This window comes from Perca flavescens, chromosome 15, assembly GCF_004354835.1.
Source record: "Perca flavescens isolate YP-PL-M2 chromosome 15, PFLA_1.0, whole genome shotgun sequence".
NCBI lineage: Eukaryota > Metazoa > Chordata > Actinopteri > Perciformes > Percidae > Perca > Perca flavescens.
The window spans coordinates 10,834,498-10,858,977 of record NC_041345.1 but is presented as its reverse complement, the minus strand read 5'-3'; the positions used below and the strand labels follow the sequence as shown (position 1 = coordinate 10,858,977).

General features: G+C 41.7%; 2 protein-coding genes across 2 annotated transcripts; one reads left to right on the top strand and one right to left on the bottom strand.

Annotated features, from left to right (window-relative positions):
* Positions 1-32: 32 nt before the first annotated feature.
* Positions 33-19,774, top strand: tbl3 (transducin beta like 3). Its single transcript, XM_028599490.1, has 23 exons — positions 33-207; positions 325-376; positions 717-812; positions 1,069-1,116; positions 1,260-1,401; positions 1,512-1,596; positions 1,953-2,123; positions 2,254-2,329; positions 2,481-2,577; positions 2,716-2,936; positions 3,114-3,255; positions 3,995-4,053; positions 4,229-4,335; positions 4,484-4,619; positions 6,288-6,527; positions 7,181-7,251; positions 9,025-9,181; positions 10,556-10,614; positions 11,474-11,577; positions 13,135-13,206; positions 13,402-13,560; positions 15,616-15,709; positions 19,209-19,774. Exons 1-23 carry the CDS (start codon positions 176-178, stop codon positions 19,585-19,587), a joined length of 2,799 nt encoding a protein of 932 aa, XP_028455291.1. The 5' UTR covers positions 33-175; the 3' UTR covers positions 19,588-19,774.
* Positions 19,775-20,720: 946 nt separating this feature from the next.
* On the bottom strand, positions 20,721-24,148 carry noxo1a (NADPH oxidase organizer 1a). The gene is made up of 8 exons (XM_028599679.1): positions 23,947-24,148; positions 23,775-23,855; positions 23,591-23,663; positions 23,306-23,489; positions 22,277-22,467; positions 22,050-22,175; positions 21,767-21,884; positions 20,721-21,648 (listed from the first exon to the last, which is right to left on the bottom strand). Exons 1-8 carry the CDS (start codon positions 24,010-24,012, stop codon positions 20,928-20,930), a joined length of 1,560 nt encoding a protein of 519 aa, XP_028455480.1. The 5' UTR covers positions 24,013-24,148; the 3' UTR covers positions 20,721-20,927.
* Positions 24,149-24,480: the final 332 nt, after the last annotated feature.

Below are 24,480 nucleotides of genomic sequence, written 5' to 3'. Positions count from 1 at the left end.
AACCGCCTGACCAATCACAGCTCAGTGCGCTCAGATGACGTACAAGGAGTGCGACTCGGGTATCAACATGCGGGATGGATGTGTTGACTTCAGGCAACGTGTGAAGTGAGAAATAAGTAATTTACATCACCACAGCTACCAAAACATTCAAGTTTGGGTATTTTACGTGAGCAAGATGGCAAATACCAACCTTCAATTCAAAACAAAGTAAGTTTGTGACGCTAGCTGGCTAACACTAGGTTGGGTAGCTAGGGTAACTTTTTGGCTAAAGTGTCAGTTAAAGTTGGCCCAGCTAACCGTTATATTTATGTTATTCCCTTACAGTTATGTTGTCGAAAGCAAGATTGAACCTTTTTACAAAGGAGGAAAAGTGCAGGTGAGTTGCCTGCCTTGTGTTTTGTGTCTCAAGTCAAGTGTCTGTTGCTTAACTCAGTGTACATTAACGTTACATGTTGTAACGTTACCAGCCTTAAATTATCTTAAAGGACTTTAGTGACTTAATTTAGTTTAGTTTTAGTTTAGTTTAGTTTATTTAGCAGGACAATGTGCAGTTACATTAAAAAGATGGCTGCACCAGATTTAGCATTATGCTACTTTCCATCTGTAGTCCTCCAATATTGCACTGCCATAAAGGTGTGGACCTACAAGTGACATGATGACCTTTAATTCCTAGGATGGAACTACCTGGCCCTTGAACCTCTCTGTCTGTTTTCCAGATCAGCAAAGATGAAAAGTACATCTTTTGCACTTGTGGATCTCGTGTCAACGTTTTGGAGATCAGCACAGGGAAGATCGTCCACAGTGTGGAGCATGTGAGTACAGAATGAGCTATCAGAGATAAAACAAATTGATGAGTTGATCAACAGAAAGTTAAATGAAACATTTAATTGAATTACATTTTATTGATAATAATTTAAGGGATTTAGTAAACAAAGTATGTTAAACATTTTCTGGTTACAGCTTCCCAAATGTGAAGATTTTCTGCAAATTGAATATCTTGGTGTTTTGGACTGTTAATTGGACAATCCTGACAATCTATTTTGTTTTCCCATAATTTTGTAATTGCAGGATGATCAAGAGGACATTACATCGTTCACGCTCAGCTGTGATGATGAGGTAAAGCCCATCTCAAGCACCTGTCATTACTTTAGTCATGGTGTGAATTTGGATGTTTTTCGCTGTATGTTCTTCTATAAGCCTGTAAAAAGAGTATTCAGTGTGTGTGTGTGTGTCTGTCTCTGCTCTGTTTCCCACCACAGATGCTGGTAACAGCTAGTAGAGCTCTGCTGCTAAAGCAGTGGGACTGGAGGCAAGCTCAGTGTACTCGCTCCTGGAGGGCCATTCATACTGTTCCTGTAGCCAGTATGACCTTTGACTCCACTTCTACTCTCCTGGCCACAGGTCAGCAGTTAATGACAATAAGTTTTGTCTTTGGTGTCACATGTTTCTGCCTGATCTCTGCTACATACGCATAGTACAGTTTTCAGAGTTTTCTTCTTGTTGTCTTACAGGTGGCTGTGATGGCACTATAAAGCTTTGGGATGTGGTGAAGCAGTACTGCACCCACAACCTTAAAGGCTCATCTGGCGTTGTGCAGTAAGTTCAGATATTGGTGAACAAGAAATGCTTTGAATAATTACCCCCATCAAAGAACTGTTGATTTTTATCTGCCATAACTCTGAATCATTAACTAATAGAATTTGAGCAATGTACTTTGTTTACTGGTGTTGAAAGCCAGTAAAATCACATTTTCAGATATTCCAATACTGGATGTTTTTAAAGTTGGTGTCTTTTGATGTTTCTTTAATAATATATAGTAAATACCGTATATACATTTTTGTGGTAGAGTATCAATAAACAGAAAAATCATAGAAAGTTACAGATTTTAGGTTACGTGAAAGATGCTGGTTGTATAACTAAAATCAGTAACAAATCTGTGTGTGTCTTGGCAGCCTGGTCCAGTTCCACCCAGACATCAGCAGGCTGCAGCTCTTCTCTTCCTCTCTAGACTGTGGCATTCGGCTGTGGGACCTGCGCTCCAGCCGGTGTGTGTGTGTACTGCAGAGCCACTACAGCGCTGTCACCTCGCTCAGCTTCAGCCCCGATGGTGGCACCATGGTCAGGTACCGTACACTCAGCCACTCAATGGATGGGCTGTTATTTACAACATTTTTAAGTGTTTGAGCTTCTAATGCTGAGCGTTTTACACATTTGTTCTTCTTGCTATATTTGTGTGCTGTCGTGCATTTGTAGTTCTGGCAGGGACAAGATCTGTACAGTGTGGGACCTGGAGACTCGGAAAGCCAAGAGAACTGTGCCAGTCTATGAGGTATAAGACTGTAAACTGGAGTATATTAATTCTTTGCATATACCAGTGTCTCATTTGATTAACAAAGAATTAAAAAACTTTTTATACTCTTCATCTCGGAAAAATACTGCATTTCAATTTCTGTGTGTGTGTGTGTTGTCTCTGTCTGCAGGCTGTGGAGGGTGTTGTGCTGCTGCCTGAGGATAAGGACTTGTCTGAGATTGGAGTGAAGAGCAAAGACTTGCATTTCATCACTGCTGGAAGCAAAGGTTCACATCTTGAATTGTCCCAAATGGCTAATCTGTGTTGCCCCACATGAGCTGTCAAGCTTCTGTGTGACAGCAATTCCTCAGAGCTTTGCTTTAAATATCTCTGTCTCTTACCTCTTCTCCCTTCCTTACCTGTAGGTGTATTGCGAGTATGGGAGGCCAGCACGGCGCGTTGTGTCTACACCCAGACCCTCCCCTCCCCCCTCGCCACTGTCTCTGAGGTGGAGGAGGAGAGGGACGACGACCCCCGCAGTCTTACGTTTCTCCTTCATCTGCCCGCTTCCTCCAGACTGGCCACAGTCACAGCAGAACACAACATTGTGCTCTATCAGCTGCCTGGTCTCACCACACAGCAGCAGGTGGGTACTGATGTGGAGGTTGATTTATTTTTTTTATTTTTTTTGTACCTTGCAAATTGTTGTGGACAATTTTGAACGTCAAAATAGCCTCCAGTCATCCAGAGCTTCTGTTATTGTTATTATTTATACATAAATGACACTTTTCCTTTGTTGCTCCCTCTGTGCACCCTCTCACAGTTTGTGGGATACAATGACGAAGTGCTGGACGTGAAGTTTCTGGGTAAAGGGGACAGCCACATCGTGGTGGCCACCAACAGCTGCCAACTGAAGGTGTTTGAGCTGCTCACCAACAGCTGCCAGATCCTCTATGGACACACAGGTCAGTCACCAGCAGAGGGCAGTGTGTGTGTGTGTGTGTGTGTGTGTGTGTGTGTGTGTAAGCCTCTACCTAGATGTGAAATGCATTGCAGTTTTTTTTACCAGAGGGCAGAAAGTTTCCACAGAAAAAAAGCAAAAGATGTGTAATCATTATTTTGTTGTTGTCTTATATACATTTTAACAACAATGTTTCTGTGTCAGACACTGTAATATTTATTAATGTAGGTAAAACAGTCTATTTTTTACAATACTTCTGTAGTTTCTAAAAGTTGCAGTAGATCTTACATGACTTGGAGAAACCTGGGTGACTGGGAATGAAAACCTCACTACAATTATAGATATATTTCCACTCTGGCCATAATGAGTAGTCTTAAGAATAGTAAATGTGTTTTGTATCAAGGCTGACTGATTGATAATATCAAATAAATAATAATAATAACCTTTTATTGGTAGAGAACGTAACTGTAACAAACTTGCTAAGTTCTTTACTCAAAATAGCAAATTCATCTCAAAAGATACTAAAAAGGATTAAACTCATATAAATCTTTAATAACACAGCAACCAAAAGCAACACTTGAGAGTAGAAGCTCTATAAACCATGGCAGGATTAAAGCTGTCATTAGAGGAACCAGAACCCAAGGAATTCAGTGGGTGGGGGCGGTGTTAAAAAGTAACCTGGTTAGAGAGGTGATTATCTACTCTGACATTCACAGCTATTTTTATGTGTTTATCGTCCACAGATACTGTCCTCTCATTGGACGTGTTCAAAAAGGGTTTTCTCTTTGCGAGCTGTGCGAAGGTGAGCACACGTCTGTGCAGCTTCCATCAACACTGCACACAATGAATATAAACTAAGGAAACCATAATTGTGCACAAACTCTGTTAACGCACATGGGCTATTCTACAAATAGAGACGCTTTTGAACCACATTTAAGCCAACTTAAGCCATTTGCATGTTGTGTCTTTGTCTTTAGGACAGGTCGGTGCGCGTGTGGCAGATGGACAGTGACAGTGGACAGGTGCACTGTGTGGCTCAAGGCTCCAACCACGCTAACGCTGTGGGCTCCATCACCTGCTCCAGGTAACTCTCCTGCAGTCACACGTGTGTTTCTTGTCACATGTACCAACACAGGCAAAGATTTAGATGGTAAAAAGAGGGGAATTGGTTGTAAATAAAAATAAATCAATGATTCTGTGTGGTGGTAATGATTCTCCATCTTTGTGTCCAGAATGAAAGCATCTTTCATAGTGTCTGGTAGTCAGGACTGTACTGTGAAGGTGTGGGATCTACCAGCAGACTTATCTACGACCGGGCCGGACGTAAATCAGCTGACCCCCCGCGCCACAGAGAAGGCACACGATAAGGTACTGGCACAAAACTCCACACATTTCTGGAAGCTGAAATATCCTGCAACAATTAGTATGTTAGCTTGCATAGTGTAGAAGACAAGTTACAGAACAGTTTAGAGCTAAATTTCCTGCAAAATATTATTTCTAATGCATTTAGTCCTTCATTAGATACCATGTGATAAAACAATTAAGAGTGGGTTGCATGATATGTTCCCTAAAACCATCCAGTGGGCTTTTACATTATCACATTAAAGAAACAGCCACACTTTTAGTCAGCTGCAAATAAAATGAAAACCAATTCCTGAGATAGTAAGTGCACTAACAAGGTGTGTGGAAAATCTTTTGAAATGTGATTGTAAAGCTGTTAAGTAGTTAAGGTTTGTGTATTCTTGTAGCCGTTTAAGAACATAAGCATGCGTCATTCGTGATTGTTTTGACTAAAAGACAAGTAATCACTGAAGTTCAGAGGTGACGCAACAAAGAATTGGGGATAGACTGATTATCGGGCCATTTTTTGGCAGTTTGCGCTATTTTTGGCTGCACTACAGCTCTGTCTGTCCCTCTGCTTCTGTTTCACTCACCACTGAGTCTGACCTAATGTCCCGCCCACAACACTATCTGACTATCTTTTACTCTGTGTTATGTTGAAAGTTTTTAATTTATTTAAATAATTGCTCAAAGCATTTAAACAAAGTTTTGTGTTGGAGTTTGTAACTTAACCCGTGTAACCCTAACTAATCTTAATTTTGAGTTAAAGATTTTTATTTTCACTGTAAATACATATCACTTTCAAATATCGGTTATTGGTTTAATTAACTACTAATTATCGCTATAGGCCTTGAAAAACCAGTATCTGTCAATCCCTACAAAGAATTTGATGGTCCATCCTTGCATAATTGACAGCTTCTCTGTAATTTGAAGAACGGGCATTGACACGTCACGCCAATGTCATAAAGTCTTATTGTCTGATCTGCGTTCTGATAGCTCAGCTAAACACTGTCTGGGGAATAGTTGTCAGAGCATTTGGACTGATGCAGGGAGATAAAGGACTCTGGAACGAGGATGCACAGCACTCACAGTTCAAATGTCTCTGAATTTCACAGGTAGACTGACTACAGCATCTGGTTACTTAACTTGTCCTTTGTTGTCTTGAAAACGTCCATCAAATCAGATAACGCATATGAAGTCTTGCCTTGATGTGACAATGAATATTGGGTGACTTAACTGTGTAGAATTCATAGGAAATCCAGTGTTTTTATCCACCTTCGACAGCATTCTGCTTTTAAACGTCATTGACTAGAGACAAGCGTGTTACAGTTAAAGAGACCCCTTCAAGCGGGTGGCCCCGTTGTAACGGAGACGCTAACCCCTGCTGTACTGGGCTGACATGTCAAACCAAGTCAAGCCAAGCCAGCACATGTCTATGGAGAAGGGGCTATACTGTAAGATGTAAATCCCAACAGTGGGCTGCCACTGGAGACAGTGTAGTGAGAGGAATTCAGAGAATCTCTTGAAAGAAATGCAATTTCATGCATTCACCCTTTTTTCTGTCCAACGCCCTCTTTTTTTTCATCTCGTTTCTCGTCTCCTTCGTCAAATAAAATTCCTTCTTCAAACTTACATTTACTTAAATCTCATAAACTTGAAAAGTGATTCCTCACTACCTTATCTCCCTCCCTCCAGGATGTAAACAGCGTGGCAGTGTCGCCCAATGACAAACTGCTGGCTTCAGGCTCCCAGGACCGCACGGCCAAGCTGTGGTCGCTGGCGGGGGAGGGGAACGTGGGCCTGCTGGGGGTGTTTAGGGGCCACCGTCGCGGCGTCTGGGCCGTCTGCTTCTCTCCTGTCGACCAGGTGCTGGCCACGTCCTCCGCAGACGGCGTCACGAAACTGTGGAGCCTGCAAGACTTCAGCTGTCTGAAGGTGGGCCCCAATGGATAAGTGTGCATGTGTCACAGAGTATTATTGATCACAGAATATAAAGGGAATTGCAGACATTATTTGTGTATGTACAGTAAGTTCCCTACCTTATCAGTGTCCTATTTCACACTGACAGGTTATGACATATCTCTCACTGTGGTGTTAGACTAGAGCTGGGCAGTATATTGATATTATATCGATATTGTGATATGAGACTACATATCGTCTTAGATTGTTGATCTCGTAATATGGCGTAAGTGGTGTCTTTTCCTGGTTTTAAAGGCTGCGTTACAGTAAAGTGATGTCATTTTCTGAACTTACCAGACTGTTGTAACTGTTCTATTATTTGCCTTTACCCACTTAGTCATTATATCCACATTACAGATGATTATTTATCAAAAATCTCATTGTGTAAATATTTGGTTAAAATACCAATAGTCAACACTACAGTATAGTTGCAGTATCAATATTGAGGTATTTGGTCAAAAATATTGTGTAATTTGATTTTCTCCATGTCGCCCAACCCTATGTTAGACCTGAGTAATTATGATAACACAGACTTGTTTGTCAAAGTTTAATATTAGTGAATGAGCCCAAAATTGTGGCTGGAAAGCAAAAATAATGAGATTGATTGTTTTGTTCTTAATTTTTTCAAGACATTCGAGGGTCACGATGCATCGGTTTTGAAGGTCATCTTTGTGAGCCGAGGCACTCAGCTGCTCACCAGGTAACCCCAGCTACCACTCATGCAAAGCTTTTCTCCATAAAAGTACACTTTTCACTTTATCATCTTTTCTTCCTTCATTTTTGATTGCCTAACAATATGCAGAGGCAATTGAATCGAAAACTAGCTGTAGGCTCAAGTGGCCTATTTATAGCAATGGAAGAAATCAAAGCAATTTTCTGTTTTGGTGTTTGAATGTCGACAACAAACTTTTCGAAAATGATATTAAATCACCAGCGTGGTAGGAAAACCCTTGACACATACAAATAGTAGCTGTGTCACATTTCCATACTTCATACTTATCTTTATATACAATTCTTTATAGTATACTGTTATTAAAGTTGGTATACAAGAAATCAACATTTTTTACTGTTTTATACAAACAGGAAATTAGAAAAGACAGTCAAACTGATTATTATTATGACGCCACTGCCAATTAAACTCTTCTGAACGAAGAGACTGTAAAATATTTAAATTATTTTTCTTCCTAACCCTAACTAATCTTAATTTTGAGTTAAAGATTTTTATTTTCACTGTAAATACATATCACTCTCAAATATCGGTTATTGGTTTAATTAACTACTAATTATCGCTATAGGCCTTGAAAAACCAGTATCGGTCAATCCCTACAAAGAATTGGATGGTCCATCCTTGCATAATTGACAGCTTCTCTGTAATTTAAAGAACGGGCATTGACACCAATGTCATAAAGTCTTACTGCCTGATCTGCGATAGCTCAGCTAAACACTGTCTGGGGAATAGTTATCAGAGCATTTGGACTGATGCAGGGAGATAAAGGACTCTGGAACAAGGATGCACAGCACTCACAGTTCAAATGTCTCTGACTACAGCATCTGGTTACTTAACTTGTCACTTGTTGTCTTGGAAAACGTCCAGAAAATCAGATAACACATATGAAGTCTTGCCTTGGATGTGACAATAAATTTTGGGTGACTTAACTGTGTAGAATTCATAGGAAATCCAATGTTTTTATTAGAAAAGACAGTCAAACTGTGATTATTTTATTATGACGCCACTGCCAATTAAACTCTTCTGAACGAAGAGACTGTAAAATATTTAATTTATTTTTCTCCTTCAGTTTCTGGAGCTGCGTTTCACTACCATTCACAATGATGTGTTAGTCTGCATGCTGACGGTTTTGCGTAAAGGGCTGCAACCAATGATTATTTTCAGTATTGATTAATATGCCAAATATGTTTTCACATTTTTTTAATTGATAATTCGTACAATCTGTAAATTGTCGGAAAGTAGTGATAGATGCCTGTCAGAAGTTCTGAGCCCAAGATAACTTTTTCATATGCCATGTTTTGTCAAACTTACAGTCTAAAAGCAAACAATATTCGTTTTAAAATGATTTAAAACACAGAAAAGCAGCAAATGTTCACATTTGAGAGGCTTGAACTACAGAATATTTGCCATTTTTGCTTCATTAAACAACTAACGATTTGATATAATATTTAAATATTTGCAGACCATTTTCTGTCTAACAGCTAATCGATTAATTGTCTTTGTCCCTTTTTGAGAATACTTATCTTGCTACTTTTCCTGTGTGAACACACAACACACTCAAAACCTCATTAGAATAAGCATGTAGTTTGGATTTGGGACAGTTTGTGTTTCCAAATGTATCTGCGTTATTGTGAATCCACCTGCTTCTGTCTCTCTGCATGTCGGCCATGTAGCGCGTTTAAATAAAATTCTTACTGTTGACAAACAGTTGTGACTCAACTCTTCCAACTGATGCTCTGTCCTTAGTGGCTCAGATGGTTTGGTAAAGCTGTGGACCATAAAGACCAACGAGTGTGTAAAGACGCTGGACGCCCACCAGGACAAAGTGTGGGGTCTCCATGTCAGCCGCAAAGACGACAAGGTGGTGACTGGTTCAGCAGACTCTAACATCACCGTGTGGGTGGTAAGTGTGATTTGACTCATAGTCACCTGTTAAACAGAGAAGAAAGCTGGATCGGTTAGCAATCAAACTTCTAAACCGATAGAATTGAAAAGTATTGATTGCCAGATTAAGGAATGCAGTTTTTCCTGTCTTGCTATTAGTGTTGCGTATTTTTCTCTACCTTTACATGAATGGTAGAGATGCAACAACAACTGTTCTTAAGGGTAAAAACCACAAAATAAAAGCAATAAAATAAAAATGTAAGATTTGTTTTTTAAGAACTCTGAAATTTGTTCTTTGTGATAGCAAATATCTAAACTGCTGAAGTACTCTTTATATTGTATCTTATCTAGTTGGTTATTTTTAGTTGACCTTGCACTCTTATGGCATTTTACCATTACATGGTACCTGCTTGACTCACCTCAACTCTACTCGCCTTTTTTGTTTTCCATTATGAAAAATAGTCCCTGGTACCTGCCAACAGGTACTTTTTTTAGTATCACCTCCGTCGAGGTTCCAAGCGAGCTGAGGCGATACCAAAAGGTGACGTGAAAACCTGCAGACTACTGACTGGTCGGAGAGAATCGTCACTAATCACTGCGTCATCATTGCTAGCAACAGACGGGGGTGTCCTGAACTGAACTTTTTTGCTGCCTCCAGCTTCTTTTGAAACAAAATTTGTCTTCTGGCTGTGGCAAAATAACCTGACTCCGCCAGATGGATTGCTTCGCATTTGCTCGGCATATCCATCTGGAAACTTTCAGTTGGAGAACTTTTGGGAAGGGGCGAAAATACTGGTTAGCTGATTGGATAAACCCTCTGTCTATCACCACCTGTTGGCGATAGACGGGCCAAATCAACTAATCAGATCAAACTCTTGCCGAAACCAGTCGGGAGAAGAGCAATAACATCTTTTCCTCCGAGAAAAGCCTCTAGTGCCGGTTTTTGCTCTTCTTTCAATGAAGGAATACTTTCTAATTTGGATAAAACTTGAGCGATAGCTACGCTCCTCTCATACGTGGAAGCTGCCATATTGTTTAGACTAACAGTTGCTTCTCGTTGCGTCACACCTAAACCCGCCTCAAAACCAACGCTGATTGGTCGGTCGTTTGGCGAACGTCTCCAAATTTTCTCTATCTCAAGATGCCAGACTGATCTGTGAATAGAAAACTGGAGCTCGCGAGATCAGGATGGTCTCACGAGGCTAGTGGCAACAGCCATATGCCGAGAATGAAAGACAACACACCTTTGACGTTCTTCGCCGAGCAGAGCTGGCACTAGCAGTGGATAAGCGCCATAACTGACCTCTCTGTTCTCTCTGGGGAAAATAGGAATTTTCCCTGCAGGGATCAACATATGACCACACTTTTTTTTTTGTCCTTTGTCTGCTGCTAGGATGTGACTGAAGTAGAGCTGGCAGAGGAGCAGGCCAAGCAGGAGGATCTGATACTCAAGTAAGCTACACACAACATTGGGTCCTATCTTGCACCCGGCGCAACGCAGAGCCCGACGCAAGTGTCTTTGCTAGTTTAAGACCAACACAGTTGTCAATTTCCAGTCCAGTGCCCGCGTCGTTTAAATAACAAATGCACCTGCGCTCATCTGTGTCTTACACGGCGGTGTGTTCAGGTGAATTCTTGGCGTATTGCTATCTTGAGGCAGCGGAAAGTCAATAACGCAGCATTTCATTGTTATTTTAACAGCGCATTAGTAAAATCCGCCTAGGCTCGTGCACAGCGTGCGCACACACATGCTTGTTGCACACACAGGGATGCGCAGCAGCACACAAACATGTAAAAGATACAGATAAAAACAAGCTGCGTGTGTGTGTTCTTATAAGAAGGAGGGAATTTCGGGTCTCCCACAATTTGATTATAAGTGTTTAATAAATCTACTGTATATGTTTGCTCACTGATGTGCCATGCACTCAGACATACAGTATGTGTTCATGTTTTACGCCAGGCTGGGTAACAAATCATTTATTACCAGACAAGATGTCTTAGAATAAAAGATGCTTCACCTTATTATTGTAGTGAAATAGTTGATATTGTCAAGACATTTTGATGTGAAAAGCAGACGTTTTGTGTGTATTTCACTTTGTGTTTTTCATGGGAAAGTTTTACCACAGCTAAACCCACATGGAGGCACATCCCACTTATACCTACAGTTAATGGGATTTATTTATTCATCTGTCAATCCTTATAAATCTGTTGGTATCCAGTTTCTAACCATAGTCAAGGAATATTGAGGATCTTTACACAAATATTTTCGCATGTGTCTCTGTATGAACATGTGTGTTTCTCGTGTCTGAAGGCAGCAGGAGTTGTCCAACCTGCTCCATGAGAAGAAGTACCTGAAGGCCCTGGGTCTCGCCATATCACTGGACCAGCCTCACACTGTGCTCACTGTGATCAAAGGTACTTTGTGCTAAAAACTCTTTTGGATTGACCAGTGGACACTTAAGACCTGACGGGAAAGAGAGATAGGAAGCATCACCGCCTTAAACCACGAGGCTACCCGGATGCTCCTATTCCCCTTTGGCTATTCCAACATTTACTGATTTCTTGCATGTACAAAGTGTACACATGGTTTACACACGGTTTTCAAGTTATTCTGTAGTTTGTCTCACATTATGTCTTCTCTGTAGCCTGGGTAAACCCTGACAAACTTCCGGCAAATTTGAGATTTGCTCTGCAAGTCAGTCTTGGGAAGAGCCCATTCAAACCCATTTCCAATGTCCCCAAAATCGAGGCACCAATCAAAACCGCTGAGGCGGGCTTTACGCGACGATGATAGCGCAGCGACGGCGAGCAGCTTTTTGTTTACATTCAATATGACGGCTACCGAAGCCGTGCTTCACGTGCTCGGCCATGACCGGCGACCGGCAGGTCAGTCTGACATATGCCGATTTCATGCCGGTCAACACTACAATTAACTGACAACATAAGTTATACGAGTTACAGTTCTCAAGGGCGGACGCGACAGCACAGTGAGTCTCTCTTTCCTTTCTCTCAACTTTTCTGCAGTGTGTGGCGCGTACCCGCTGGCGGTGTGAAGCGCGTGTCCACGCTATTCTCGCAAATGTAGGGAACCTTGTGAATTAACCTGCAACTTACTCGAGTTGTCAGCTGTTTGGAAATTCTTCAGCGTGTGTGCAGTAGATACCAAGTTTGCAATATGCACCACCTGCAAGGAAAAAGTAGGGCGTGGAGGGACGACACCAAAAAACATTCATCAATCTGTCATCTCTCATTGTGGATGGCTGCTCATGTTCAAGAGAAGAGTCACCCGAGCATTGATGTGTACACAGCACACAGCTATTCCAAATAAGCCTGTAAACATAAAAACAAAAAGCCACCTGGATTCCAAAATGTTCGTGCTCTTTTGTCCCGTCCCGTTCATAATGTTACTGTAACTGGTCGTCTCGACAGCAGATATCACGTCAGCGTCACACACGCGTGCCAACAGCATTCATGCAACACTGAGGCGAGTGTCTATCCAACTGGTGCCAACAAAAGGCAGATGATTCTCAGTCTTGTTGTGATACAAGATGGTATCGCACCTAGTCATGCAAGAATATAAAGTGTCCAGGTTTGTAATCCTAAAATTGTTTATATTACAGTTTCTACACACCAGTGTGAATTATATAAATGCTATTAAGTATTAACTTTTTAAAAGGAAGCTGTTTCAGTGGCAGATGAGACTGTGCCATTGCTACTCGATATGTTTCCTTTTCTGTGAAATAACACAGTGTGACATCACAAACTAAAGAACCATATACCAATAGCTGCACACTTCTGCCCCTTCAAGAAATGAACACGATTCATAATGTTGCAACCAAAAATGATGCGAGGACATCAAACCCAGTCACTATTACTAACATAACATAAAGAAATGTACCTCAACCACTGTCCCAACATGAACAACATGTCAAAGACTGCTGTCTTTGACATGTTGTTCTCTGTTGCCTCTAGCGATCCGTCAGGTGGAGAATAGCGGAGAGCTGTTGGAGAAGACGGTACTGAAACTCCGAGTGGATCAGAAAGGTAAAAGATCTATAATGTCTGTCAAACATTCTTATGATGGAATACCGATACGGCAAGAAAACTAAATCTTCTAAAAGTGAAGAAGAAGAAATTAAAAAAGAGTAAGAGAGTAATAAAATCTGTTTCTTAACTTCCTTCCCTTTTCCACCTTCAAAACTCCACACACGACCCTGTTATGACTTACACCCCACTCAGAGTCGCTCCTGCGCTACTGTGCTGTGTGGAACACCAATGCCAGAAACTGTCAGGATGCCCAGGCCGTCCTCCAGGTGCTCCTCACACACCTGCCGCCTGAGGAGATCCTGCAGTATCAGGGCGCCCGAACCCACCTCGAGGGACTCATCCCATACACAGGTCAGCTGTGTGTGTGTGTGTCAAGTCAAGTCAACTCAAGTCAAGTTACTTTATTTGTCCCCCAGTGGGGCAATTTGTTATGCAGCAGGTAGTATAATAAAATCACGCATGAAAATCAAATGTGGGTGTGGGTGAGAATGTATTGTAAGATACACCTATTAAGACCGTGTATTATGAACACAATGCCTCTCCCCACACCTTAAGAAAATTAAAAGTAGATCATTTAAGAAACAAAACAAAATGGGACTAAATAATTGTGCTGGCATGCAGTTGATGATAAATAATATCTAAAATACACGACTAATGAAATTGAGATTAGAATCGAGGACGCAAAGAGCATCATCTTAGTTTGCAAAAGCAATAAGTGCCAAAGAAATGTACACACAAACTATAACACTGGTTTGTTGACTGTCAGATGTACACAAAAGGGTTTAAAGAATGCGTTAAAGAGCGCTGTCATGTTGCAGTCACTGCTCAGACTCTCCCACAAAGAAAATGACATTGGGAGTAAATGGTGCATGAAGCTTTTGTTTTGACCTCATTGATAGATGGATGTGTCATGTAGAGTTGTTCAGATGCCAATACCAGTATTTTTACACTGGGAAACTCCACCATATATATATATATATATATATATATATATATATATATATATATATATATATATATATATATATATATATATATATATATATATATATATATATACACTTTTACTCACTGGTATCAGATCTATATCAGCTGAAACGTAAGTTCAGGTATTGGAATCTGTATCAGGAAGGGAAAAATGGTATTGGAACATCTCTAGTGTCATGATTGGTAGGGATGCAACGAAATGAAAATTCTTGGCCAAAACCGAAAAAGAGGAAACCAAAACCGAAACACCGAAAGAAATTATGCCAATTATTAGTACCATTGCATTTATGGCTATGACTGTACTAACTTTACTAAAATCAAGGCATTGCAATTGTATAAATTAATATTAAAGTTTAATTAAAAAAATATCTAGCAGAAATATGGCTACAATCTGATAGTCACATACAGTATATAGTAGCCTAAGAACAGAATAGCTTACCTATTGTTATTGTTGTTGTTGTTATTATTATTATTATTTGAGGCACTTTCTTGCAGGATTTCACAGAACATATCAGACAATGAGGGTGCATGCCCCTCATCTGGTGCAGAGAGACGAGTCTTTTTTTCTGTGCTCTGATCTCCTGCGCTGGGCGCTGCTCCATGCGCACTCTGTCTCCGTCTCCACGCGGGTTCTCCTCATCCATCGCGGCCTGGATCATTTCTCGTGCGCCCTGCTTTATTTCCGCATCCAAGTAATGGTCTTTATAACGCGGATCAATTACAGTCGCGATGAAGTGCAGAGGATCCGAATAGATCTCACTGAAACGTGTGCTGACAGACTCTAAGAGCTTACTTTTCATTGTTTTCACTCGGTGGTCCGTCTCAACGTCTTTGCTTAGGAGACGCTTTGCAGGTGGAACGGATCGGGTACTGACACACGTGCAGGTTGCGGTTTCTGCTTGCGTCATCACAACATTTCGGCCGTATTGTTATGGTGATAAAAGTATTTCGGCCCTTTTGGGCTATTTTCGGCCGAAAGTTTTCGGTGGCCGAATATTCGGTGCATCCCTAATGACTGGGAGGCTCACAGTGACATACATGGTTCAGTAAGATATGAAAAATATAGTTGTCCTACCCATGTACCATGAGTATAACATTAATTTAGAGCCAATGCAGGACTCTGGCAGCAGGGTTTTGACTTGAGCATGTGGTGAACTGGAGAAACAGAAAGAGGAGGTATTTGTTCAAGAGTGACTCCTTTCTTTTCTTTGGGACAGTCGAAGTATGAACACAATGTACAAGATACAAAGCGTAAACTCTTGTTTAGATAGGCAAAGTGGGTGTAAGCATGACATTATTATATGGAAGCAAGCTTAGGTTTCCTATTACCCATCTTGCCATTGCTGGGTCCCTCTAGCTGAAGTGGTTCCTAGTACAAATTTGGTCTGAAATAATGTTAACTGTTCTTTCTCTCCACAGAGAGACACATGCAGAGGATTGGTAATCTGCTGCAGGCGTCCATGTTTTTAAACTACATGTGGCAGAAGATGAGAGTGGCCGGAGCACCATCCAGGTGAGAGCCATTAAAACAGCGCATGGGGCTGCTTTGGTGGGTGGGTGTTGTTTATGGTACCGGAGAGACAATGCAATATGATCCAGGAAGTCCAGTTGGAGTAAAAGATTAATACTTTTAAAGGCTTATCAGACACCAAAACCCTGTGCAGCGGTTTACAATGCAATGAGACAGGTAATAATAGAAAGACAAACTTCACATTACAAATTGATCTACAAGGAATGTGTGCTTCCATGTATGTGATTGGCCACCACAGCACCTTGCAATATAACCTTATGTTGTGCAGCAAAAGTTGAGCCTGGTTTAACATTTTTGCCAGACAGTCCTGCGTTTTTTTTTTTTTTTTTTGCTGGAGCCCTGTAACTTCCTCATCTATATCTACTGACTACAGCAAAAAAAGCAACCAGTGTTGAGTTCAGCACCACTTTGGTCCTTCTCCTTAGTAACAAGTAGAGATGCACCGACAGACCGGCCGGTGACCGGAATTGGCCGGTTTTCGCGTGTTCGGCCATGACTGGTGACCGGCAGGTCAGTCTGACATATGCAGATTTCATGCCGGTCAACGCTACAATTAACTGACAACATAAGTTATACGAGTTACAGTTCTCAAGGACGGAAGCGACAGCACAGTCTCTTTTTCCTTTCTCACAACTTTTCCGCCATGTGTCGCGCGTACCCGCTCACGGTGTGAAGCGCGTGTCCGCGCTATTCTCGCACATGTAGGGAACCTTGTGAATTAACCTGCAACGTGTCAGCTGTTTGGAAATTCTTCAGCGTGTGTGCAGAAGATAACAAGTTTGCAATATGCACCACCTGCAAGGAAAAAGTAGGGCGTGGAGGGACGACACCAAAAACCACAATCACATTTTTTTTTGTTAGATATTGGATGTGAAATGAAGGAAATGGTTCTAACATTGCACTTTAGATGTGTGTGAATTTCCCACACCAGGAATAATTTATATAGTTCTATTTTATAGTGATCCATTATCTGAAATAAAATCGATATCGGCTGGCCTAACTCAATGAAAATCGGAATCGGCCTAGAAAGTTGTAATCGGTGCATCTCTAGTAACAAGATATTATGTGTGTCAAACGTGTCATGAGAAAGATCTGAAACCGTTCCAGTCACCGCCTCAAACAAAAACACAGACTTGTTTCTGTCTGGCATGAATGCAGAGGAGAAAAAAGTGGCGGAGCAGCGTTGTTGGCATTAAACCTGGCATGCTGCTACATTTTTCCTTTTCTGAATGAAGACTTCACTGTATTCAAAAAACGATTTGACTGTCATCCAAGTTGAGTGCAGTGGAAGGTGAAACTGATACCAAGATACTTACTGTAAATAATATCTGAAAACAGTTCCAAATGCATCATAAGCCTTAAATGTGATATCACTTTCACACGAGGGCTCCACCAGGGTTGAACCAGAGTTGACTTTGTGTTTGAGGGTTAACCCATGTTGACCCACTCAACTTTGCGACCCAGGTCGAGGTGGGTTCGAAGCAGGTCGGACATGGTTCGATTTCAATGTGAATTGCACACGACCAGGGTCGCTAACAACGGGGCGGGACAAATAATGTCATTGGTTGGAAATGGGGGCGAACAGTCGTCACAAGTCGCTGCACACTTTGAAAAAACATTGATTTTGTCTCACTGTACTTGTACTGTTTTATTTCTCTTACACATCTGCTCTCTCTCTCTCTCTCTCTCTCTCTCTCTCTCTCTCTCTCTCTCTCTCTCTCTCTCTCTCTCTCTCTCTCTTTCTTTACTCACCCAAGCTTGCAGCGCAACATCTTGCTCTCTGCAACCTGCAAGACACACCTATTATGATCATGTATTATGAACACAATGCCTCTCCCCACACCTTAAGAAAATGAAAAGTAGATCATTTAAGAAACAAAACAAAATGCGACTAAATAATTGTGCTGGCATGCAGTTGATGATAAATAATATCTAAAATACACGACTAATGAAATTGAGATTAGAATCGAAGACACAAAGCGCATCATCTTAGTTTACAAAAGCAATAACAAGTGCAAGAAATGTACACACAAACTATAAAGCCGGTTTGTTGACTGTCAGATTTACACAGAAGGGATTAAAGAATGTGTTCAATCATGTTGCAATCACTGCTCGGACTCTCCCACAAAGAAAATTACATCGGGAGTAAGAGGTGCCGGAAGGTTTCGTTTTGTCCTTGTTGATAGATGGATGTGTCATGTAGAGTTGGTCAGATACCAATACCAGTATTTTTACACTGGAAACCCCCCCCAATAATATTTGCACATAACTCAGCATAGACCAAAAAACACACACCAAGACAAAGCTAATTTTGTTTCTTTTTTTTTTTACTTCTATATTTACACACTGGTATCAGATCTGTATCAGCTGAAACGTAAGTTCAGGTATTGGAATCTGTATCAGGAAGGGAACAATGGTCAGCATTGTAACATCTTGCAGGCTGCAGACAGCCTGCTGTAGCAATGATGAATTATAGTACAATGTGACAATGTTAGCTGTTCACTGAATATGACGTGTAAACCCCTCGCATTTCCAGCACGTGAGGTAATTGGAATGCATTGCTCTTTTACATAAGAGCAAACTATATTTCTACATAAATATGAAGAACACAAACACGGTTTTACAGGCAAAATGCAACACAGTCGCTGCTTCCTAAAACAGGAAGGAAAGCTGGCAAAACAAATAGCAGCAGACGCTGTAAATGCGTAAATCACAACTCTTCAATATCACTCCCCCGTCAGTCAGGCACAAGATCCAACCCTAATTACGCTTGTTTCCATAAACTGTCGTTGCTTTAGCCTATTATTTAAGTTACAACCCCGGCTGAGGTAAGCGATCGCGAGAGCAAATAAAAATATAAAAACATAATTCAAACCAATGTGCGCATTGGCAACGCACTGCTCAAGAAGCCGACAAATAGCCTGTACGTAATTCCCTCTGCTGAAAATCTATCTTTCATAAAAACACCCATCGGGGAATGTTAACGGGGTTGTCGGTCTCTAAATGTTGTAACTTTTATTAGCGCACCTCTCTCTCCGCGCACCAAGCCCCACCGGATCTTCTAAGAACGGTGACGCCGTTATCAATTAAAGATCTCTAATCTCCAACATAACCTGCTCCCGACCAGGTTAGGCATAAGTTACCGCGGGGATTGACCCGGTAACAAGTGATCCACCGTCGTGATACAGAAAACCCTGGGTTGAACCCGAAGTTACCTCGTTAACGCCAAATCTTGCTTCAAAGTACAGGCCTCAGGGATCAACCCGTGTTGACTGGCTTGGTTTGAATTGACAAAAGAAAGGTATGACACGGGTCAGATAACCCTGGTCTGACCCTGGTCATTGGTGTGAAAGAGGAATATGAAATGTATATCATGGATGATGCACGTTAGTGCACAACTGGACAAACAGTCATGTTTCGAAGGTTAGCGTGTTGATTTGAAGCTTATCGACTCTAATCCCTGTTGTTGTGTCCTGTTTAGCATGGGCAAAGACGAAGAAATGGATACCACTCCTCTTGCACAGCCTTTCTTTATGATTGACAAGGAGAAAGGAATGGGCAGCAGCGATGAGAAACAAGATGGAGATGACAGCGATGGGGGACAAGATGAAGATCCAAATTGCCCAGTTAAAGAAGCAGAGGAGGAGGATGACGATGGTGAGGTCAGTTCCACCAAGAAAGCCTCCGCTAACGGCGGGCGAGTAGAAAACGGCGAGCGCACCAAAACAAATGGCAACCACCACTCTGAAAGTGAGGAAAGCTCAGCAGAGGAAGCGCTGGAAGAAGAGGATCAAACAACAGTAAAGGTGAAATGTCTCCCTGTTTCTTCCACTCCACAATGCCAGACTTTTGCCAGTTGACGAGGAGCTCCAAGCTGATAACCGATGACTCACTCCCTGAAAATAAAAGACCCAGGAGGAGTGATCTTATCTCGGACCATTAGCTGGAGTGACTCACTGAATGATTGGCAGTGCAGGAAGAGACGGAGAGACAGGTGTGGAGTGATGGTGATACATTTAATAGGCCTCTCTGTGCATTCCTATGTCTCAGCAGCTCCAAAATTGTGAGAACGTGCTGCCGTTCTTGTCCCACAGTGCATGACTTAAAACCAAAAAAATATCTTTAAGACAAGACATTTGAAGATGACGTCACGTTCCCCAAAATAGTTTTATTTGTTCCAAGCTCTTCAGTAACACGTCAATACACCCAACATTTACATGGTCAGACTCTGGTGTTCAGTGTTCTTCACACACATTCACAAACACTTACTTTTATGGCGCGTTCTATTTACCTCGGAACTCGGAAGCCGGAACTGGGAATGACGTCATACCCGAGTTGAATGCGTTCTATTTAAAAGTCGGATTTTCATTGTTTTTATTTGCTCTTGCCATATACTGTCTATGGCTCTGGCCCGGTTAGCTATTGTTAGCAATACAAGTTGATAACAACGCATTACGCCGTTTTTTGCGCATGCAAACAGTGTAACAAAATGTCCACAGATAGAAGTTGGACATGCTTGTGTGAACGAATAAGACAGAAGTGCTTATAACTTTCCTGCAGCTTTCACAACTGTTGATACAGGGGGCAGCCATATTGGATTTTGAACTCGGGCTACTGCGAGGTTGTCCCGAGTTCCAAGCTCGTAAATCCGAGGTCAGGGGGCGTGTTTCCCAACTTTGACATCGTTAAAACAGAGTTCCGAGGTAAATAGAACGCGGCACTACTACAGTCACAAGAACAAAATCTATCTTTCTCTGTGCACTCAGCACAGTCAAATGCATATAAGGCACAACACAAGGTTTCCAGTATGAAAAATAAGTGATCATTCAAATCCGATTGTATAGACATGAGATATTTATAGTATATATATATATATATATATATATATATATATATATATATATATATATATATATATATATATATATATATATATATATATATATATATATATATATATATATTATATATATATATATACACACTAATTTTACTGAAGGCCATTGTACATTTGCATACATCTGCATACTTATTGACAATCTCTCTTCAAAGATTATGAAAACAACATTGACAGGACAAAAAAAAAAAAGGGCTGGCACAACAACATTATTGCATCTGGTGCGACACATCCTCTTAATCACTTCATTATAACTAAACTACTCTGCAACTTAAATAAATAAAGCTAACCTCAAGAGAAACTTCATTGACTTATCTGTGTGTGTGTGTGTAACAGGCGGCCTTTGTTTGCATTCTTGCGGGTGACCTTGGTACACCGGGTGAGGATCTCCTGGACCCGCGGTCTGGGTGGCACCTTGGGTGTTGTCGGGCCCTTGTAGAGATTGGGATCAGAGACACTGGGAGTCATTATTTTCCCACGTGGGCCGATTGTCGGGTTAAGACGGTTGCTCTCCATGGTAGGAGGCGTGCGGCTGTTACGCAGCTGCTCCTCGTTGTAACTCTGGCTCAGGTTGAAGGACGAGGAGCTCGCCCAGGAAGAATTGAGGTCATCGCTGCTGTCGCTTCCCTCGCTGTGCGCTCTTAGGATAATGCCACGTTTCTCCTCTTCTTCTTCCATCTCCACCGTGATCGTGGGCGGAGCGGTGCACTTTGCAGTCGTTGGTGAGGTGGCAACGTTTGTAGCAGGGGCAGCGTTTTTCCCTGCAGGCTGAGCAGGAGGTTGTTCATCTTGGATCTCTAGAGAGCGTGATCTCTGCTGGCTGTATGATTTGGAAGACTTGGCGGTTGGAATTTGCAGCAGGTTTCCGTGTGAGTGGCTGAGCCGGTTGGACTGCTGTTCCAGGCTCGGGGAGAGGAATTGTGGGGAGGAGCAGCGATCTTGATGGTGGGCTGTCATGCGGCTGTGAGGGTTGACATAGGGCTGCAGGTACATAGTGGGGATGTAACCTCCTTTACCATTGTTTCTGTTAAAAACAACAAAGTGGACAATGTAGGGTTGACATCTGAGTTTAAAGCTTTGAGAATGTTATGATAATCGTGTCCTGGTAAAACAATCTATAATGACACAAAAGGGTTAAATACCTGATGAGCCACCAGCCGTTGTCAGACTTCTGCAGAACTTCCACCACTGTACCGATGGCCACGGTTATCTCGTCATCTTTGGTGGCTTTGTAGCCCTTGACAGCAGTGTACAGCATTCCTGAGAGTGAAAGAAATTACGTTAATGCATAGTGTTGTAAAAGCTTGACTGACATTAACTCACCTAGGTAATTTAAAAACTCTGCACTATGTACGCAAATGTGTTACGTGTGGATAATGTAATGTCTTGAGATTGGGTACAACTGAAACTATGCATAGGCTATACCTCTTTCAGAAGTCTCATCAATTTCATTTTCATCCCCATCATCATCATCATCATCATCTAGCTTCTCCAGGTAGGGGGCAGGAAACCAGGCCATCCGCTTGTCTTCATTCTCCACAAGCCACCACCCTGAAGCAACACGAGCACACATTTAACAGGTCTCCGTGGATTTAGGTCCATGAGGTCTCTTTTAACCATTAACAGGACACTGAAGACTGAAGCTCGCTCACCTGCTTTGTCTTTGATGAGTACGTCTACTTTTTCATCCATGGCCACTTTGAAAGGTTTGTTCTTGGTGTCTTTGGTCTCGTAAGTGGCCACACATCTGTACGTCTCTGTGATGAACGGCTGGGTCACGTTACCACCGCTGCCCTGTCCAGCATTGGCCCTGACCTCATGTTCTGATGGCACGATCATGATGCTGAGGAGGACACACGCAGGTTAATTGAGAGAAAAAATATGTATGCTCCAGAAAAGAAAAGGAAAAACACAGCAGCTCATGCATAAGTCCAATGCCGAATTTCAGCATTAATCACCTAATTAAAGTTAAATTTGTTGTGCAGGAATGCATTGTCTACCGGGTTGTGTTTTAAAGGGTCCTGGTGCAGATACGACTTCAGCATTTGACATTATCCAGGTCCACGTGCTTGCTGAGAAACTCAAATTGTCTATTTTTGCATATATTTTACATTCTTCAACCTTTTATGCTAATAGGCTAACTAGAGTGATCTTGTACATAGGCCTTTTTTCAGGTTTAGGGATAACAATGTAATTATTTAGTAGAGAGTGAAATGTTAATTTAAGAAAGCTTTTTGTCAAGATGGGGCATTCTTTCTGTGAAGATGAAATGCCTGTGACAAAGCCCACTGCAGTTAATGGCAACACATGAATTTAAAATATGAAGAATGTTGGGTTTATACTAAACTTTCTTGACAAATATAGATGTAGAACAGGGTAGTGTACAGTTGTTATTCTGTGTTAAAACATCTTGATAATGTTTCTACTAAATAATTTTCATGCATATTTATTAGAATCTGCTTTAAAGGATAATTGAGTTTTTTCTTCTTCCTGGGCATTATTTTCACGGTTTTTGTCACCATGCCAATCTGAACTGCCACTGGCCACTCCCCTGTATGACTTGCTTTATGCAGCTTGGCGTCTTTAATGCCAACTACTTTTAGGGCCCCAAAACAGAAGGCATCCCTAAACAAAATGATGGTATTTATTTATTATTTATTATTTATTTATGTTTAGCCCACCTGTTCTTGGTGAACTCCGGCTGCAGGTCCTGGTCTGTGGGTTGGAAGAACTGGATGAACTCTGCAGACTGGGAGACCCGCGGGTCGCAGCTCAGAAGTTCATCACAATATTTCTGCAAGAACTTGAGGCGCTCTAGTGACTTTGTGGGATCATTCCTCTGGCCGCCTCGGATCACCATTTTGTCTGAAAGCACACAGGGCGATTGAAGTCAGAATCCAAACGGCCTGTGTAACAGCACTTTGTGACTCATACGGTGCGGCTGGAAACTAGGAAGACAACTATACCTCGAAATCTGGGGATGGTTCTGTCGAATTTGTTCCTTTTACTTGCGGGTGGGAACAACTTCTTCATTTGTTTCTGTCATACAGAAATTGGTTAAAAAAAAAAAGAAGGAAAAAAAAGGCTGTTAATAACCAAAAAACACACCTGCACATGCGCAACATATAAATGAGCAATTTAAATACTCACGTGAAATTTCTTGAAATCCTGAAACGTCCTGTAAACCACAATATCAGTCTGGTCTGACCAAAGCACGGATGTCACGTAGGTCTGGAAAAGGAAAATGGAGATTTTAAATCACACTGTAGAGAAGCGCAGATTATTATTTTTAAATAAAGCACCTCTCTCCATGTGCGCTTACTTTGCTCTTCTCCTTGTGCATTGCGCCAGTTACACGGATGCTGATGGGATACCGCTGCGCCTCCATGATGAACCGACAGAGACCCGGTGGGTTGGATAGTTGGGATGTTGCGCCGCGACAGATGCCTCTCAGCCTCGCTCTGGTTTGGGGACTTGAAGCAGAGATGCTCGGCAAGTGCTTATTTATCTTTTTCCCGAGTAGGTGTGGCTTCACGTAGACAATAGGACAATACATCCTCGTCACTTACAGGAAAGTCCAGCGTTTCTAAATTACCGTGAAGTATTTTATGGGCTACTACACAGTTATTTTACCAAAGCGGTTAAGCCTGTATTGTAGCTTTGGGATGCATGGTCACATTCTTAGCCAAAGGAAACAGCCAGTGGCTGTGTTGCCATAGCACAGCAGCAGCAGTGCTCTTTAGTCATGGTGAATTGTATTATACTAGTTATTATATTCTGCTGTAGAGATGTGATGTGAATGTGGTACAGGTTATGCCACCTTATACTTGTGAAACAGGCCTCTCTGGTGATGGTT

Bases quoted from the DNA above. Each gene is read 5' to 3' on its own strand.
- tbl3 (XM_028599490.1), top strand. From the start codon at position 176: ATGGCAAATACCAACCTTCAATTCAAAACAAA. The intron at 377-716 runs GTGAGTTGCCTG...TCTGTTTTCCAG, and splicing joins ACAAAGGAGGAAAAGTGCAG to ATCAGCAAAGATGAAAAGTA. The intron at 4,336-4,483 runs GTAACTCTCCTG...CTTTGTGTCCAG, and splicing joins GGCTCCATCACCTGCTCCAG to AATGAAAGCATCTTTCATAG.
- noxo1a (XM_028599679.1), bottom strand. From the start codon at position 24,012: ATGGAGGCGCAGCGGTATCCCATCAGCATCCGTGTAACTGGCGCAATG. The intron at 23,856-23,946 runs GTAAGCGCACAT...TTCCTTTTCCAG, and splicing joins TGCACAAGGAGAAGAGCAAA to ACCTACGTGACATCCGTGCT. The intron at 21,649-21,766 runs GTATTTAACCCT...TGTTTTTAACAG, and splicing joins AACGGCTGGTGGCTCATCAG to AAACAATGGTAAAGGAGGTT.